The sequence below is a fragment of the Macrotis lagotis genome, chromosome 1 (assembly GCF_037893015.1).
Source record: "Macrotis lagotis isolate mMagLag1 chromosome 1, bilby.v1.9.chrom.fasta, whole genome shotgun sequence".
Lineage (NCBI taxonomy): Eukaryota > Metazoa > Chordata > Mammalia > Peramelemorphia > Peramelidae > Macrotis > Macrotis lagotis.
Genome location: NC_133658.1, coordinates 281,973,763 through 281,991,254, shown reverse-complemented (window position 1 = coordinate 281,991,254; position 17,492 = coordinate 281,973,763). Strand labels below are relative to the sequence as shown.

General features: G+C 36.4%; 1 protein-coding gene and 1 long non-coding RNA gene across 3 annotated transcripts in view; one reads left to right on the top strand and one right to left on the bottom strand.

Annotated features, from left to right (window-relative positions):
• The window catches only part of LOC141505147 (uncharacterized), a 115,829-nt gene that overhangs the window by 63,477 nt on the left and 34,860 nt on the right, over window positions 1–17,492 (top strand). Inside the window, exon 2 of the long non-coding RNA XR_012473548.1 lies at window positions 12,367–12,506. This is a non-coding gene — a long non-coding RNA (uncharacterized LOC141505147). The remainder of the gene's footprint in view (window positions 1–12,366; window positions 12,507–17,492) is intronic.
• GPSM1 (G protein signaling modulator 1) overlaps window positions 1–17,492 on the bottom strand; it is a 126,349-nt gene that overhangs the window by 91,300 nt on the left and 17,557 nt on the right. The window contains exon 1 of one of the 2 annotated variants that reach the window (XM_074210690.1): window positions 3,927–6,855. The exons of the other annotated variant lie outside the window; for it this stretch is intronic. Coding sequence (XP_074066791.1) covers window positions 3,927–4,036 — 110 coding nt within the window. The 5' untranslated portion in view covers window positions 4,037–6,855. Of the gene's footprint in view, window positions 1–3,926; window positions 6,856–17,492 lie in introns of those variants that run through there. 2 annotated transcript variants of the gene reach the window in all.

Below are 17,492 nucleotides of genomic sequence, written 5' to 3'. Positions count from 1 at the left end.
AAGTATCAACAGCAACTCTTTTTTGTAATAGCAAAGAGGAGGAAATTAAATGTGGGCATCAATTAGAGAATACTTGAACAAATTTTGGTTTATGAATATAATGGAATACTATTGAGCCATAAGAAATGTTGAAACTTGAAAAGACCCTTGTGAAATAATGATGAGGGGAAAGAGTAGTACCAGGAGAACAATCTATGCACTAACATTCTAAAACAAAAAATCTTTGAAAGGACTAAGAACTCAACTAACTTGGCCACCAGAAGACTGAAGAGAAAGCCTGTTCCCCAACTTTCCTATGGTACTGGTAATGCATTCAAGATATAGAATGAGGCATACATGTTTGACAAGGAATTGGACATACATTGTTATAAATAATTCCATTTCCCCCTCCCAATTCAAGGTGTAGGAGATGGAATGAGAGAAAATAAAGGCTTATTAATTGAAATAAGATAAATTAAAAAAAAAGAAACTGAGGCTCTAAGAGATGAAGACCTTGTTCATGGTCAGATTACCTATGCAGATAACTTTCCCACAGTTCAATTATTCTCAAGTACTCAGAGGACTATAGATGAGAGAGTTGGGAAAAACCTCAGTGATGAGCCAATCCAAGTGACATTTGAATTCTTATCTAAACCTGGAGTAATATTACTTAATGGCCTCTAGCCAGCACTTAAATTCAGTTGTGGCTGAGCTCATACTCATGGCACCCTCATAAGGACTCTGCTCCTCATCCACCGGGTATAAACAAACTAAATTTTGTCCTGGTTTCTTTTCTGCTGGGCCAGTGGTAAAGATATTCTGTAATTATTCAGACCCTCTCTCTGGCATTATTTCCATATTTTTTTTCTCTCTTTGAGCAATTCTGCTTGTTCAGCAAAGGGGCTTTTGTGTCAAGGAACATGGCCTCCGCCCACAGTCAGGCTCCCACCACAAAGGCAGGATTAGCAGCCCTGAAGCTGAAGCTGGAAGGACAAGAATTCAAGGGGCAGCCAGCTCAGAACAAAGTCCTGGCTCCCTATATTCTAATCATTGTAGTGATAAATTTCTATTCTCTTTTTATCTCTTCTCACCTTTTCCTTTCCTCTTGTATACCTAGAGGGTTAAGATAAGAAACTGATAACTGATCCTGTATAACTGAGGCCCCTCTCATTAGAAGAACCCAAACCTATTGCCAAGGATGTAAAGCTCCAACTATGTATCTAAATACTAAGGATATTCTGAAAGAACAGATAATCAGTCTTTTCATTCATTCAGAGAGAGAGAGAGAGAGAGAGAGAGAGAGAGAGAGAGAGACAGATGTTATCTGTATACATGAAATAGTTTGAAATAATGCAGTAAAACAATGACAGCAACAAAGGTTGAATACAATAATGCAGGGCAGCAAATAACAGTTTTGATTTTTAACATCATATAAATACAACATAGTTAATATACAAGTTCAGATGATGGTAACTTAGGTTTCCTTCCCTGAACTTCAAAGTCCTTTCCAATACACTATACTGCCTCATTAGATTTGGACAACATACACTCAATATGCTATCATCGCCCTAATATAGGGAATGTGTGATATTCAAAATCAATTCCATTCAACAAGCATCTATAAGGATGTGAAGGCTGTGGTCTAGAGAATGGTGAAAAAGACAAAAAGGCAATAGCTGGGGCAGCTATATGACACAGTGGATAGAGTGCCAGCCCTGGAGTCAGGAGGACCTGAGTTCAAATGCAACCTCAGACACTTAATACTTACTTAACTGTGTGACCTTGGACAAGTCACTTAACCCCATTGTCTTGCAAAAATAAAAAATAAAAAAGACAATAGCCCCTGCACCCCAGATTCTTAATCTTTAAACTTTAGTCCCCTCTCACTTCAAAACCCTGGGTTAAGGAATTTGAACTGCATATAGGAACTGTCTTCTGAACCTCAGGTTTTACATATCAGATGTAAAGTTGACTTAGATAAATAGTTTGCTCAGGCTTCTATAGTTGAATTTATCTGTCCCAAAGCCACATCAGGGAGCAATAAGGAAGGTAGTGATTAAACTGTGGCTGCCAGTGAATGACAAAGCCAAAAATCAGGAACTGACTGATTCCAGTCCATGAGTTCTGCCATCCTCATTTCACCTCTCTCCAAAACAGATGTTGCTTTCAAAGGACTTAAAATCAAAATCAAGTGGTTTGGTGTGGGAGTTGATGTAATTTCAGCTCAGTCCTAGGTTAGATGCTGCTTTATGTTTTAATGATACTGAAGAATCTAAAAGGTTCCCCAGGGATGTGTGCAAAATGGGTGACACTCACTACATTGCAAAGTCAAATCTGGGACTGGCCTTTGGTATATCTTCAGCCTCAAACCCTCTCTCAAGAACTGAGAATAGAACAGGGACAAGAAAAATATATGTCTTTGGTCAGTGCAAGGAAACCCCTCCTGCCATCTTATCAATCCCATCTCTTAGGCCTACACACTGTTGAAAGTAGATTTTTTCAGAGAATATAATTGACTCCACTTTGTTCTATATTTGCTATTATATAACTGTGTAGAATGTATCCTTCAGAACCTCCCTTCCTCCAATGACCTTTCTACAATTAAAAAGAAAATTTGCTATATTTTCAATAGATTCAGAAACTGAATGATAAAGAAGATATTGTTTTCTTTGGACTGATGTAAATGGCTATACTAATGGTCTCTATAATGATTTAAGCATCTTTTTTTCCTTTATTCACCTACATGTCCTATCAGCTAACTGAAAAGTGATTTGTAATCTTGCCTATGTGACCTTCTTGATCTTACAAACTTTGGATCAGAAGAGATTTTATATATATATATATATATATATATATGTGTGTGTGTGTGTGTGTGTGTGTGTGTGTGTGTGTGTGTGTGTGTATGTCATCCATGGAACTTTAAGATATAATGTCCATCACCTACTGATGGCATGTTATCGCATTCTCGATTAAATAAATAAACTGCAGTGTACCTGTCTGTAATTTGTGCTGGCTTATTTGAGCAGCAGCTGGGTAGTACAGTGGATAGAGCACCAGACCTGTAATCAGAAAGAATCATCTTCATGAGTTCAAATCTGGTCTGAGACACTTCCTAGCTTTAAGACCCTGGAAAAAAATAACTGCTTGTCTCAGTTTCCACATCTGTAAAATGAACTGGAGAAGGAAAAGGAAAACCACTCCAGTATCTCTACCAAGGATACCTAGAAAGTGTCATAAAGAGTTGGACACAACTAAGAAATGACTAAACAACAACTACCAAGAATCTTGAAAATTCTCATAACAATACTCTTCTGGGCTGGGTCAGCCCAGATTCCAACACCCAGACTCGTTGTGTCTCAGGAGGTAACATAGTACAGTAGGAAAAGAGTAATCAAAAGACCCAGGTTCCAATCTCAGCTCTGTCACCACCTGTGTAATCTTGGGCAAATCCTCTCATCTCCCTGGCCTCAGTTTCTGCAGTAGTAAAATGAAGAGGATGAACAAGAGGGCCTCTGAGATCCCTGCTCTAGTGACCTTTTCAGAAGAACCCCATTGAAGGCTGCATAAGGACAGAATGTCCAGGAAGAGAAGACAAAGTTTGAGAAGAAAGGATCTGAGCCTTGGAGTTGTCTGTACCCTAGACAGCATGATGAAATGTTCATGAAGGCAGAACTTCATGAGAACTCAACTTTTCAGTAAATGTTGAAAAGTACATGATGAATTACTTAATAGGTCAATGCAGGGGATAAGAGTGAACAATTTGAGGCAGTTTTCTATGGGGAGATGAATTTTGTGGTGGGCACTGAGAGAACTAGAGGTGCATGGGATGGTAGAATCAAGAGGTAGGACATTCTATGTGAAGAGAATGAATGATGTGTGCAAAAGCAAAGAAGGAAAAGAGGCAGAGCTAGTCAGACTGGGGGTTACTGTGATCATCAGACTCTTACCTTGTCCTCCCAGGATGAAGAAAGGGCAACCTCAGGTTCACACAGGAGGAGCAGAGCTTCCAGAAGAATTTGCGAAGACATAGAAGACGACTTCTCTTCACTGGGGGCATTGTGGAGTGACCCAATATATTCTGAGTTTGATACAAACTGGGCCTTTTGACTGGGCTATTACTGACAAGGTATATCCTGAAAAATTCAGACTGCTGGGCCTAAGACACACCCTGCCAAGTTCATGGAGCGCTTTTTATTCAAACCTGGATCACGTGCTGGGAGTTTCCTCTAACCTGTGCTTCTATTTGCTTGTGGCTGGAAAGAGGGCCAGTCAATAAGCTCAATAGATGACTCAGTGTTTGTTGGGGCCTTGGTTCTATGACAACCAATTACAGCTTTTTCCCACCCCACACTTGTAGCTGCTTACTACATATAGTCATTGCCCTTACCTCCAAGGAATAACACTTCAGAGAAATGACTTTATCACTGAGATACAAGATTACTTCTATCACTGATAACACTTTGGGTTTTTTAAAATTTATTTTGTATTTTGTTATTATCTCCAGTTACATGTAATAACAATTTTTTACCTTCATTTTTAAAACTGAGTTCTAAATTCTTTCCCTTTCTCCCTTCCCCCATGCCCATTAAGGCAAGTAATTTGAAATACTTATACTTGTGTAGACATGCAAACATGTTGTGAATAATAGTCATGTTGTGAAAAAAAATAGACCAAAAAAAAAAAACTCAAGAAAAAAAGATTTTGAAAAAGTATAATTCAATCTGTATTCAAATACTATCAGTTGTTTTTTGGGGGATGAATAGTGTTTTTCATCATAAGTCTTTCCGAGTGGTCTTGGATCTTATATTGCTGGGAATAGCTATGTCATTCTCAGCTGATCATTTCATAATATTGGTATTATTCACTTTGCATTAACCCATGTAAATCTTTCCAGATTTTTCTAAGAGCATCCTGCTCATTATTTCTTATAGTATCATAGTATTCTGTCATAATCACATACTTGTTTAGCCATTCCACAATTTGAGTATCCCTTCAAGAATTTCCAATTTTTTGCCATCAGAAAAGTGCTACTATAAATATTTTTGTACATACAGATTTTTTAAAAAATATTTTTTTTGGGATATAGATCTAGTAGTGGTAATGCTAAGTTAAAAGATATGCATGATTTTATAGCCCTTTGGGCATAGTTCCAAATTGCTATACAGAATGGTTGAATCAGTTTACAACTTTACCAACATTAATGTCTCATTTTCACTTTCCTTTTGGGTCCTTTTAACCAGTCTAATAGGTATAAGATATTTTTTCATATGGCTATAGATAGTTTTGATCTAAAATCTTCTTACCTTTTGATAATTTATCAATTGGGGAATGGATCTCACTTGACAATTTAAGTCAGTTCTCTATCTGTTTGAGAAATGAGGCCTTCATTAGAGAAACTTACTTAAAAAATATTTTTGCTGTTAGTATTGCTAACTATATTTCCCTCTGTATTATTTCTCCCTCTATTTTATTCTATTCTCTTTCTCCTTTAACTTTGTCACTCCTCAAAAGTGTTTTGCTTCTATCACTTCCCCCAATCAGTCCTTCCTTCTCTCATCACCCCCTCTTATCCCCTTGCCATCCTATTTTTCTATAGGGTAAAATAGATTGAGTGTTTATGTTATTCCCTCTTTTTTCTGGTTTCTTGGATTTTGGTTTTTCTTTTGGCAAGGCAATGGGGTTAAGTGACTTGCCCAAGGTCACACAGATAAGGTAATTATTAAGAATCTGAGGCTGTATTTGAACTCAGGTCCTCCTGATTCCAGGACTGGTGCTCCAGGACTGTGTCACATAGCTGCCCCTAGAGTCATTATTTAAAGGGATTTAGAGGGGATAAGAGCTCAGGTGAGTCCCTGTCTTTACTCCACCATCCTGGTTCTGACTATAATGGCACTTTCTAAATCAGTACCTTGCCTGCCTGGGCTCATGTAATTCCAATTATTCATTGATTCATTTCCAACTTTGGTCACAGATTAACTTTTACCCTCAACCACAGACAAGTCCCGACCCCATTCATCCAGCTCACAAAAGCATCGTCCTGGCCATTAAAGAATGTATGGACAGCTCAGTGTTGTGAGTCTCCATTGCTAGAGATACAAGTCAGAGCACAGATCAACTTTCTTTACAAATGATTCAGTTAAAAGAGTGTTTCAGCTGTTGATTCCAAATTGTCTTAAAGGACCATGACTTTAATATGATATATTTTGCATGATAATGATGCAATAGGAAAATGTACCAACATTTCTGCAACTCAGTGTTCCTTTTCTGCAATATACTATTGGGTCTATTTGGAACTATGGTCAGGGGGCTATAAAAATCATACCTATATTCCAGAAGAGATGAAAAACAGGAAGGAAAAGGATCTAAATGTATACAGCTTATTTCTAGAAGCTCTTTTCTAGTAGTTAAGGAACTCTACCTGTTAATACCTTGTTAACTTTTTAAATGCTATTGTATTTAAAAAATAGCGTCAATACCACAGATAGGGAACTCCTCTCCCTTTCTTGCTGGCTTTCTGGCTTTCATGTTTAAGGTGCAAGGCTCTTTATGGTATCATTATAAAAAAGTTGGGAGAAGATGGAAAGAGTCAATGTTGCAAAGGCTAAGAAGACAGACATGCTGACCCATGTTTTAGGAACTGGAATTGGTTCAACCATTCTGGTAAACAATTTGGAACTGTACCAAAAAAAGTGAATCACCTGTCTGTCCCCTTTGATTCAGAAATCTCACTTCTGGATAAATACCCCAAGAAAGCTAAAGACATAAAAAAAGATGCTATATATACCAATGTAGTCATTACACCTCTTATAATGGTAACAGAGAACAAAGTGGATGGTCATTGGTTGGCTAAATAAATTGTGGGATATGAATGTAATGGAATAATAATTTACCAAAGAAAAGAGGAATGTGAAGAATTCAAATAATTATGGGAAAATATATAAATTGATGAGTGAAACAGAATATAATACATACAACAACCTCAGCAATGTAAAGAGAGAAAAAAACAAAATGAAATGGAATGTTGTGAAATGGAAAAGCATTTGTTAAGTTCTAACTTTGTGTTAAGTACTGGTAGCAAAAATAGAAAATCAAGACATTATCTGCTCTTAAGTTTATATTACTCATTATTCTTTTTCTTTTTCTTTTTAAAATAAACTTTAGTTAGAAAATCAAGACATCTGCTCAAGTTTATATTCCTCTTGTTATTGTTTTTCTTTCTCTTTCTAAAATAAAGTTTAGATAACATTCATTTAAAAAAATGAATTTCTAATTGTCTCCTTCACCCATTGAGAAGGCAAACAATTATACATGTGAAGTCAGGCAAAACATATTTCCAAATTAGCTATGTTGCCAAAAAAAGCAATAAAAATAAGTGGAAAAAAGAGGCTTCAGTCTATACTCAGTTCGTCAGTTCTCTCTCTGGAGATGGACAGCATTTTTTTTTACATTATATTTTAAATAGTGGATATATGCTTAAAGGAGGGCTCATGGTTACGATAGATTCATGTCAACTGTAAAGGCCAGTCAGTACAAGGTCCTAGATCTAGACCAGTTGCCTGTAAAGGGGTAAATGGCGAGGTGCAGAGAATCTTTAGAAGTAATGGTAGGACAGACAGTCCTCTCTAAAGAGGATAGTGGGTCCATTGGAAGAATTGTGAAACGATTCAACAATTCTGTGAAGTAATTTGGAACTATGGCCAGGGGGTTATAAAACCATGCCTATATTCCGAAGAGATGAAAAATAGGAAGGAAAAGGATCTAAATGTATAAGGTTATTTCTAGCAGCTCTTTTCTGGTGGTTAAGGAACTAGAGATTGAGGGAATGTCCATTGGTTGGGGAATGGCTGAACGAAATATGGTATGTGATTATGATGAAATGCTCTTCTTTTATAGGAAATGATGAACATGTTGCTCTCAATAAAAATTTACATAAGGGTAAAAACATCACTTGTACAAAAATATTCATAGCAACCCTGTTTGTGGTGGCAAAGAATTGGATATTAAGTGTATGTCCTTCAATTGGGGAATGGTTTAGCAAACTGTGGTAATATGTATGTCATGGAACACTATTTTCTATTAGAAACCAGGAGGGATGGGAATTCAGAGAAGCATGGAAGGATTTGCATGAACTGATGCTGGGCGAGATGAGCTGAACCAGAAAAACATTGTACACTCTAACAGTAACATGGGGGTGATGATCAACTGTGATGGATTTGCTCATTCCATCAGTGCAACAACCAGGGACAATATTCAGGGAAAGAATTGTGGAGTTTGTTTTTTGTTTGTTTGTTTGTTTTTTAGGATTTTGCAAGGCAAATGGGGTTGAGTGGCTTGCCCAAGGCCACACAGCTAGGTGATTATTAAGTGTCTGAGGCCAGATTTGAACTCAGGTCCTCCTAACTCCAGGGCCAGTGCTCTATCCACTGCGCCACCTAGCTGCCCCAGAATTGTGGAGTTTGAACAAGGTCCAAAGACTATTACCTTCAATTTAGGGGAAAAAACCCGTTATCTTATTATGTAATTTTGCTATCTCTTATACTTTATTTTTCTTCCTTTAGGATATGATTTCTCTTTCATCACATTCAACTGAGATCAATGTATACCATGGAAACAATGTAAAGATTAACAGAATACCTTCGGCGGGGGAGGGAAGCAAGAATGGGGGAAAAATTGTATAACTCAAAATAAATAAATCTTTCTAAAAATAAATAAAGAAATGTTTTAAAAAATTTACATGAGCATTGATGCAAAGGGAAATGTTCTATATACAAAGTAATAGCATTGTCATAGGATGATCAGCTGTGAATTTTCCCAAAAATGCTGTGACCCAAGACAACCCTATAGGACTTATGATAAAGAATGCTAACCATCACAAAGACAGAGCTAATGGTGCCTGAATACAGATTGAAGCATACTTTGTTTTAACTGTATTTTTCTTGAAGTTTGTTTTCTCTTGTTAGGGGGGGTTGTTATGTTTACTCTTACAACATGACTATTGTGACAATGTTTTGCATGACTACACATTTCTAACTAATAACATAACTTGCTTTCTCAGTGAGGTGGATTAGGATGGGAGGAAGAAGAGAATTTGGAACTCAAGGTTTTAAAAGTGAATGTGGAAACTTCTTTTTGCATGTAACTGGGGAAAATAAAATAAAATAAAGTAAAATAAAGAAAGTAGGTCCAAGTGTTAGAAGTGAATGGGGCTCTGAGATACCTTCAGCAGAAATAGAAATCTGGGAGTCAGCATCTGACCAACACTTGTTGGGAATTGGGCAATGGGGTAACAGTCATGATGACCTTCAGTGGCAGCAGGTCTTGCTATTTTGTCTTCTTGCCATCCATTGGCAGGTTGGGGCAGGGAAGGAGAAAGTACCTGGCATCTAGTGTGAAGCTGGGAAGCATAATGATGATGGCAGAGAGGTGAAAAAGATATACCTCATTTATTTTTTTGAAGAGTTGCGGATCATGGGCATGAAATATTGCAAGGTCATATACACTGTGAATGTGTTGGGTAGTTTTGCTGAACTTTATAAAACTTTTTTAAAAAGTTCAAACTTGGATCTTTTCAAAATGAATAAAAGACAAGATGACGTAGGAGATATGAAGATAGACAATAAGTAGGGTGTCCTGAATATGTTTTACATGATTTTACAGGAGTAACCTATATCAGATTGCTTGCTCTGTGGGGGAGAGGCAAAAGGAGTGGGGAGAGAGAGAGAAATTTGGAATTCAAAATCTTACAAAAATGAATGCTGAAAGCTATTTTTACACGTGATTGGAAAATATAAAATACTATTAAGTGATAAAAAAGAAATGCTTACATGATAAATACTATTGATTTTGTTAACTTCATAAAATGAGACAAAAAGTTTCCTGGTTAAAAAATATAGCTTTTTACATTTGATCCACTGATCTTGAATAGGATATATTCTAAAGAAATGCAATCATTTTGTTTACTTGTTTGTTTATTTATGGTAATGCATTCATACAAAAATAAAAAGATTGACAAGAATTTTTAAGATTTAATATTAAAAGAAGGGTGTCCTGAATCTCTAGCGAATGAAGCACATTTCCATGATACTGGATCATAAGGTAGTGTTTCTAGGAATGGCAGGACACATAGCAAGAGATAAAAGCAAAACAAAAACGATGTTCTAAGACAGTTTGAGTATGGATGGCTAGGAGTCAAAGGATAGCCGCTAAAAGGGCAGCTTAGAAACACTTTTTCTGTTGTTGTTGACTTTAGGATTGGGAATATTTCAACCTAGCTCTGGGTGCTTTGGTGCCCAAACCTAAAGAAGTGTCTTGCTCAGCCAGTTAAACAATCTATAAATTGACCGCAGACTTTAAATTTATATTATTCTTCCCTTATCCTTAAGGTGTTACAGCTAAAAGCATTTTATCCCTGGGCTTTCCCTTAAGGATGTTGAAGACAGGCCAGTTACAACTAAGGTTACAGTCCTTTCCTTCCTATACTGACCTTTGTTGTTCAAATGTTTTTTTCAGTTACGTCAGACTCTTTGGGACCCCATTTGGGTTTTTTAGGGTAGAGATACTAGAGTAGGTTGCTATTTCCTTCTCTAGCTCATTTTACAGATTAAGAAACGGAGGCAAATAAAGTTAAATGATTTGCTCAGGGTCACACAGTTAGTTTAGTATCTGAGTCAGATTTGAACTCAGGAAGATGAGTATTCCAGACTCCACATCCCCTCATTGAATTGTACCACCCCTCCCCCAGGAATACTTCTAGCCTGACTGCTATCTTACCCTAGTCGCAGGTGGCATAGCTGGAGCCTGAACAAATCTCCTGACTGCTTAGGCCTAAGTTTTCTCTATGTGGTAAGACTGAGTGAAAGCCCTATTCTTTCTGAATTCCTTTGGAAAGTTAGTTCCCAACAAACCCACCCCCAAATAGAGATTGGCTAATGGCCAATGGGAGCTGCCAGCAGATCAGCTCCCATAAGGCCCAGGCAGTGACACAGTCCAGATGTGCTGGTCCAGCCAGGGGCTACTACTTATGTCTTCTTATTCCTTGTGGTTGAATGATGGCTAAGTAGAGGTCTGGATTTCAGAAATTTTATCTCTGTCCCTCTTGGGGAATAAAACAGAAGAGACCAGAAGATAGCAAAGGATGGATTGGCCAATCAGAAATGTGAAAAACAAAGCCAAGCCTCTTAAGAGAGGCCCAGAAGCCAAACTGACCTGACTGAGTTTCTCTGTAAGGAGATTGGGTTTGCTGGACCTCACAGCACAGTGCTATTCTCCCATGAACAAAGCATGTGTGATATTTTCAAGAGTCAATACCCCTGACATTTTCAAAAGCTCAGCTTTTGATCCATCCTAGAAAAATGTTCCCTGAGGTCTGCCATGTCAAAATATTTTCTTTGAACATATTTATTATGAACATAGACTGGATCACAGATGAAATGCTATTTGTTTCCATCTCAGAGAAGACTGTATTTCAATGTATATGTGTACAGGTGTGTATATGTGTGAATATGTATATAAACATATACACACATATATCAATTGAGATTCTTGCATTGTTCTTTTATAAGAAAATATGCACTGCAGCTAGGGGCTCAGTGGATAGTAAACCAGACCTAGAGTTAGGAAGACTTCTCTTCCTAAGTTCAAATTCAGCCTCAGACAGCAGTTGTGACCCTGGGTAAGTCACTTCACCTTGTTTGCCTCGGGTTTCTCATCTGTAAAATGGGCTGGAGAAGGAAATGGCAAATCAATCCAGTATCTGTACCAAGGAAACCCCAATGGGTCATGAAGAGTATGAAACAATCAAACAACAACACACACTGAAAACCTATTCTTAATTCAGATTTGCTGAGAGAAGCAGAGCTACTAGTTCTAGAAAGGGTCCTGAGGAAAAAGGCAAATAATCTGTTGCTTCCAAGGTAAGAACATGGAGAGGAGGCTTAGAAGAGAACTTTGGATTATCAGTCAGAAAAATTGAATTCTGGTTCTGTGTCACATATATTAGCTAGATATATGAGCCTGAAAAGTCACTTCTTGTCATTGTTTCTGTCTTTAATGCAGTAGATGAAATGATTAGGGGTTCCTTCCAGTTTTGACCCTCTAAGTTTCTCAGAATAAGTTCTCTGAGGAGCCTAAGAGCTATTTGAAACCCTTTAGGTTATGCTATATAAAAATCAGATGGGCTATGAGAAGTTGGAATCAGTTAAGGATGATCAGCATGGTTAAGGAAAATCTCCTCCCTTGGAGATCTTCACGATTAGGTTAGGAAACCACAATGTCTGGAGTGGACCATTGTTGTCCTGTCCAGAGACTGGGGATCAAAGAGATGTATGCTGGGAGTATTCTATGAATCAATAAAGATTTAATGATGTTTTTCCTTTGTTCTTGGAAAAGACCATGATATCATGGAGGTGATGCCGTGACATGCATGTGAATTGGATCTGAGTGATCTGTGCTAAGTCACCAGTTAAGTCTCCCTCAGACCCATCGGGGTCCATGGCCTGGGATCAGGATGACCTGAAATCCTCTTGTTGGTAAGTTAGAGGCATTATCTTGATATTTAACAGACAAAATAATAATATTTTGAAAAGGTAATGATGTTTCTGATCAGTTTTTTTTAATAAGAAAAAAGGAATAGACTGTTGTTAATTAATCCAGGTTAAATACATAAACTCACAAGAGATAGCATATGCCTAGAGGGGCAGAGTGAACCTACCCTGATGAAGAGGGAAGCATTCCAGGCAGACTATGATCTGTTTATCCTTGTGTAAGTGAATGAAAATCAGGCTAAGAATAGTCATGCCAGGGCTCCCAGACATACTAAACACAAGGCATAGAAAAGAGTATCTTTTCTTAAGAGCTGAGCTCTCCATTTCTTTTGTACCAACAGAGAAGGGACTGGAACCCTAGGTAGCTGGTCTGCATAAAAATGCTGGAATGAGGACACAGGCAGTATTCTTGGGGAGGGAGGCCTTTTCTTTGGTGCTTTGGAACTCTCTGAAGAGGGTGTGCTCTTCATAGTGTAGACCATCCTCTACCCCTGAATCTTTTATCATTTATCAACTGGGCCCTTCAACACTTAAGGGTACTAATGAAATTAGTACACCTTCCCAATGCTCATTAAAACTGGATTTTCTTGTCATGTGGACGAAGAACTTATTAGTACAGCCCTGTTCCAAGAAATAAATGAAGGGAATTGGTGTCATGGGCATGGGACAATTTCTGGAGGTTTTTGTCTTAAAAACTATTTTTTAAAAATATATTGCTTGTTTCTGTATTGCCTAAAATTTCCCTATAATCCTTCCTCTCCCCACTCCCAGAGAGTCATCTATTATAATAATTTTTAAAGGAATAAGAGAAAAGCAGTTTAAGATAACATCTGAATATTGAAAAAAATGTGATGTTATATGCAATAGAGAAAATAGAAAGACTTATGACACATCCCTGGACCACATAGATCTACAAAGTAGGGATTCTTAACTCTTATCTCCAAATCTTCTTATCTCTTCTTTGGGGCTCAACCCCAAATATTGATCCACAAGTTTCAAATGCTTTGTGGTTATTTTTACCTTTTACAATTTTATAATCACTGTGTATATCAGGGATGGGAAACTTTTTTCTGCCAAGGGTCAAAACTTAAATATTAGACTGCTATATTTGGTTAAATATTTAATTAATTTACCCCTAAAAAGCTCCTAGATTTATTGAATTTTGAGTCTTGTTTGCTGTTTCCTTGAAAGCACCAGATCAAATGATTTCACTGATCTTATATGACCAGCAGGTTGGATGTTCCCTGCCCATGGTATAATATTATTTTCCTGATTATGCTTACTATAATTTGTTTCAGTTTTTTTATACTTTCTATAGTTATCATAATCATTATTTCTTGCAGGGTATGCTAAAAGTTTTACTGTGGTTTAAAGATATTCAAGCTTTAAATTAAGAATTTTGAGATATCCTGTTTATATTTTATTATATATATATATATATATATATATACATTTCTATAAATTGTTTAACCATTCCCCATAGATGGGCACTGACTTTGTTTCTAATTCTTCTCTACCAGAAAAAGTTGCTGCTATGAATATTTTAGTGTATATGGGAATTTCATTTAAATCTTCAACCAACTTGGAGTATATGTCTAGTAGTGGAATTTCTGGATCAAAAGTACAAACATTTTACAACCTTTGTAGGTATAATCTTAAATTGCTTTCCAGAATAGTTATATAAATTTACAGCTCCACCAACAATGCACTAGTTTGCACTAGAGTGCCTTTCCCTTCAAATACTATTTCCATCATTTTGCTGAATGTGAGGTCATAACTCGGGGTTGTTTTTCTTTGCATTCCATTCTAAGCAAATTGGTGCATTCTTTAATTTCCTTGTTAATAGTTTTCAATCATCAATCTTTCAAACTTTTAATAGTTTTCAATCTTGTTTATTTATAACCTCTGCTCACTTATCTAGTTGGTAAATGACTTTTGATCTTCTACATTGTTTTTAGTTGCCTATATATCCTGTATAGCAATCTTTATCAGAGATATTTGATACAAAGATTTTCCCCCTTATTTTCCCTTCTTATCCTGCATCCAATTTCTGCAAAAGCTTTTCAATTTCATGCAATCAAAATTATGTATTTTATCTTCTATAATTGCTTCTATCCCTTATTTGGTTAAGAATTCATTCCCTTTCAAAGCTGTGAAAGGCATTTAATAGGTTTCTAATTTTTTTATGGCATGAGCTTTAATATTCAAGTCACATATGCAACTTGAATTTATTATGGAATATGGCACAAAAGGGTCTGAATCTAAATTCTGCCAGACTGCTTTCTAGTTTTCCCAGCAATTCTTGTGAAATTTAAATTTGGGGGCTTAGCAAGTCAATTAGTTCTTTTTCTTTGTCTTTTCTGTTCCATTCTCTACATCTCTATTTTTTAACCATTACCAAATTTTTTGATGATTGCTTTATTATATGTTGATATTTGAAGTTATTCCTACTTTTTCATTATTTTCTCTTGATATTATAGATCTTTTGTTCCTCCAAATGAATTTTGTTATTATTTTGTCTAACTTTGTAAAGTATCCCTTGCTAATTTTATTAATATAGCTCAAAATCAGTAAATTAACTTTAGAGTTATTGTCATTTCTATTATACTGGCATGACTAAACCATGAACATTGACTATTTCTCTAACTATTTAAGTTATTTCTTTAAAAAACATTTTTATAATTGAACCTATCCAGATACTGAATGTGCTTTGGTAATACTCATAAATATAGTAAGTATTTTGTAACTATTTTGAATGAAAATTCTCTTATAATTATTGTTTCCTGTATTATGTTATTTTATACAGAAATGCTGTTGATTTTGGTGGGTTTATTTTGTAGCCTTCAACTCTGTTGAAGTTAGTAATTTTCTCAGTTTCTTTGCTCATTCATATTATCAACAAACAGGGATAACTGTCTTTGCTTTGTTCTATATCAAAAAATAGCGGGGAAAGGGGGCAACAAAAGGACTAGCCCAGCAATTTGGTTTAGTTAAATATTAGGAGCAGTACCAAGCAAGGTAACTGTAAATGAATCTGGGATAATAATTTTTTTTTTTTAGGATTTTGCAAGGCAAAGGGGGTTAAGTGGCTTGCCCAAGGCCACACAGCTAGGTAATTATTAAATGTCTGAGACCGGATTTGAACTCAGGTACTTCTGACTCCAAGGCCAGTGCTTTATCTACTATGCCACCTAGCTGCCCTGGGAATAATAAATTTAAAGATAGAAAGAACATTAGAAATCATTTCATCTAATTTAAAATTGCATTTGATAAAAGTGAGTCATTCAAAATTATTAGAGGTGAATTACAAAACTGTTCTGCATGGAAAAGTGAAATTGGTATTAGAGAATATGATTAACAAAATCATGTGAAAAAGAGAACCAGTGACCAACTGTTTCTTTCTCCTCTCTGCCCAGGTACAAATCTAACCTTGAGTAGTATTGCTAAAGAGGTTAGAAATTCAAATTTTAAGGTTCTGCAATTTTTTCTTTAGATGTCCAAAATGTATAGCCATACTTCTAATTATATGCTACTGTCACTCTCAAAATAAGATGAATAAAACCCACTCCAGAATAAAAAAAAGATGACTAATGAATTTACATCATGTCAGCAGATACTGCTTATTCCTACTTTGACATTTTACTGAAATGGAAATTTTATATTGTATATGTACTATATTATATATAGTATATATACTATACGAATACACACTTATACATAAATACACATACACAAACACACAAATTTACACAGCTATAGAGAAAGTCCCAAAAGTTTGTTTGCAATCTTAAGTTGTTTTTTTTTTAAGTCTTAAACTTAAGACTGTACTCACATTTTTGGTCCATGCTGAATAGAGAGTGAACAACTTTGTCTTGCTTTGTTGTGAAACAATTACAAAGAATTTACATTTGTTGTATTTTTTGTTAGTTTGCAATTAAAGACTGTAATTTCTCAACTTTCCAATTAAAGTGTACAAAGGATGGTGATTTTTTTTGGTAAAGAATATTACAGATTGCCTTGTTCAACCCTTTTATTTTAGAGATAAGGAAAATTAGGGTCCTGGAGGTTAAGTGAATCATTATGCATTATTCTATAGGAGTTAGGATTTGAACTCCAATAGTTTGAATTCCAGAGTCTGTGCAGTAAGAGGATACTTTGGGCAGAGACCTAGGCTGAAACAATTGCATACAGGTGTTTAGATAAAGAGCTGCTGGTATTGATGGAAAATATGATCAATTAAGTGTCTACAATGTGCCAGAGCACTGTGAACTGATGATTTAATGGGAGAGACAACAGGTAAACAACTACATACAAAAAAGATATGTAAAATATGAATTGGAGGACATCTTGCAGGGAAGGTATGAGGAATAAAGGGAAAGCCTTCCTATAGAAGGTGGAGTTTTAACTGGGACTTGGAGGAAGCGAAGGAAGTCAGGAGGCAATGTTGAGAAAGGAAGGAATGTTGAATAAGAAGGACAGATTTGAGAGATGGAGGTCTTTTTCTAGGTTTTTGCAAGGCAAATGGGGTTAAGTGGCTTGCCCAAGGCCACACAGCTAGGTAATTATTAAGTGTCTGAGACTGGATTTGAACCCAGGTACTCCTGACTCCAAGGCCGGTGCTTTATCCACTACGCCACCTAGCCGCCCAAGATGGAGGTCTTGCTGAAAAGAAAGGATCACTGGATCACAGAGTATGTGGGGTAAAGTGAGCCTGGAAAAGCAGGAGTGGGGAAGGTTATGAAGGGTTTTGAATGTCCAACAGAGGTTTAAATTTAAATCTAGAGATGATAGGGAACCACTGAGTTTTTTTTGAATGGGGTGATATAGATTTACAAGGCTTGTTTTTTAGAAAGAGCAATTTAACAGCTGAGTGGAAGATGAATTGGAATGAGAATCAATTGGATGAGGTAGGTAGACTAACAAGCAGGTCACTGTAATAATTTAAATATGAGGAGACAAGGGCTTGCACTA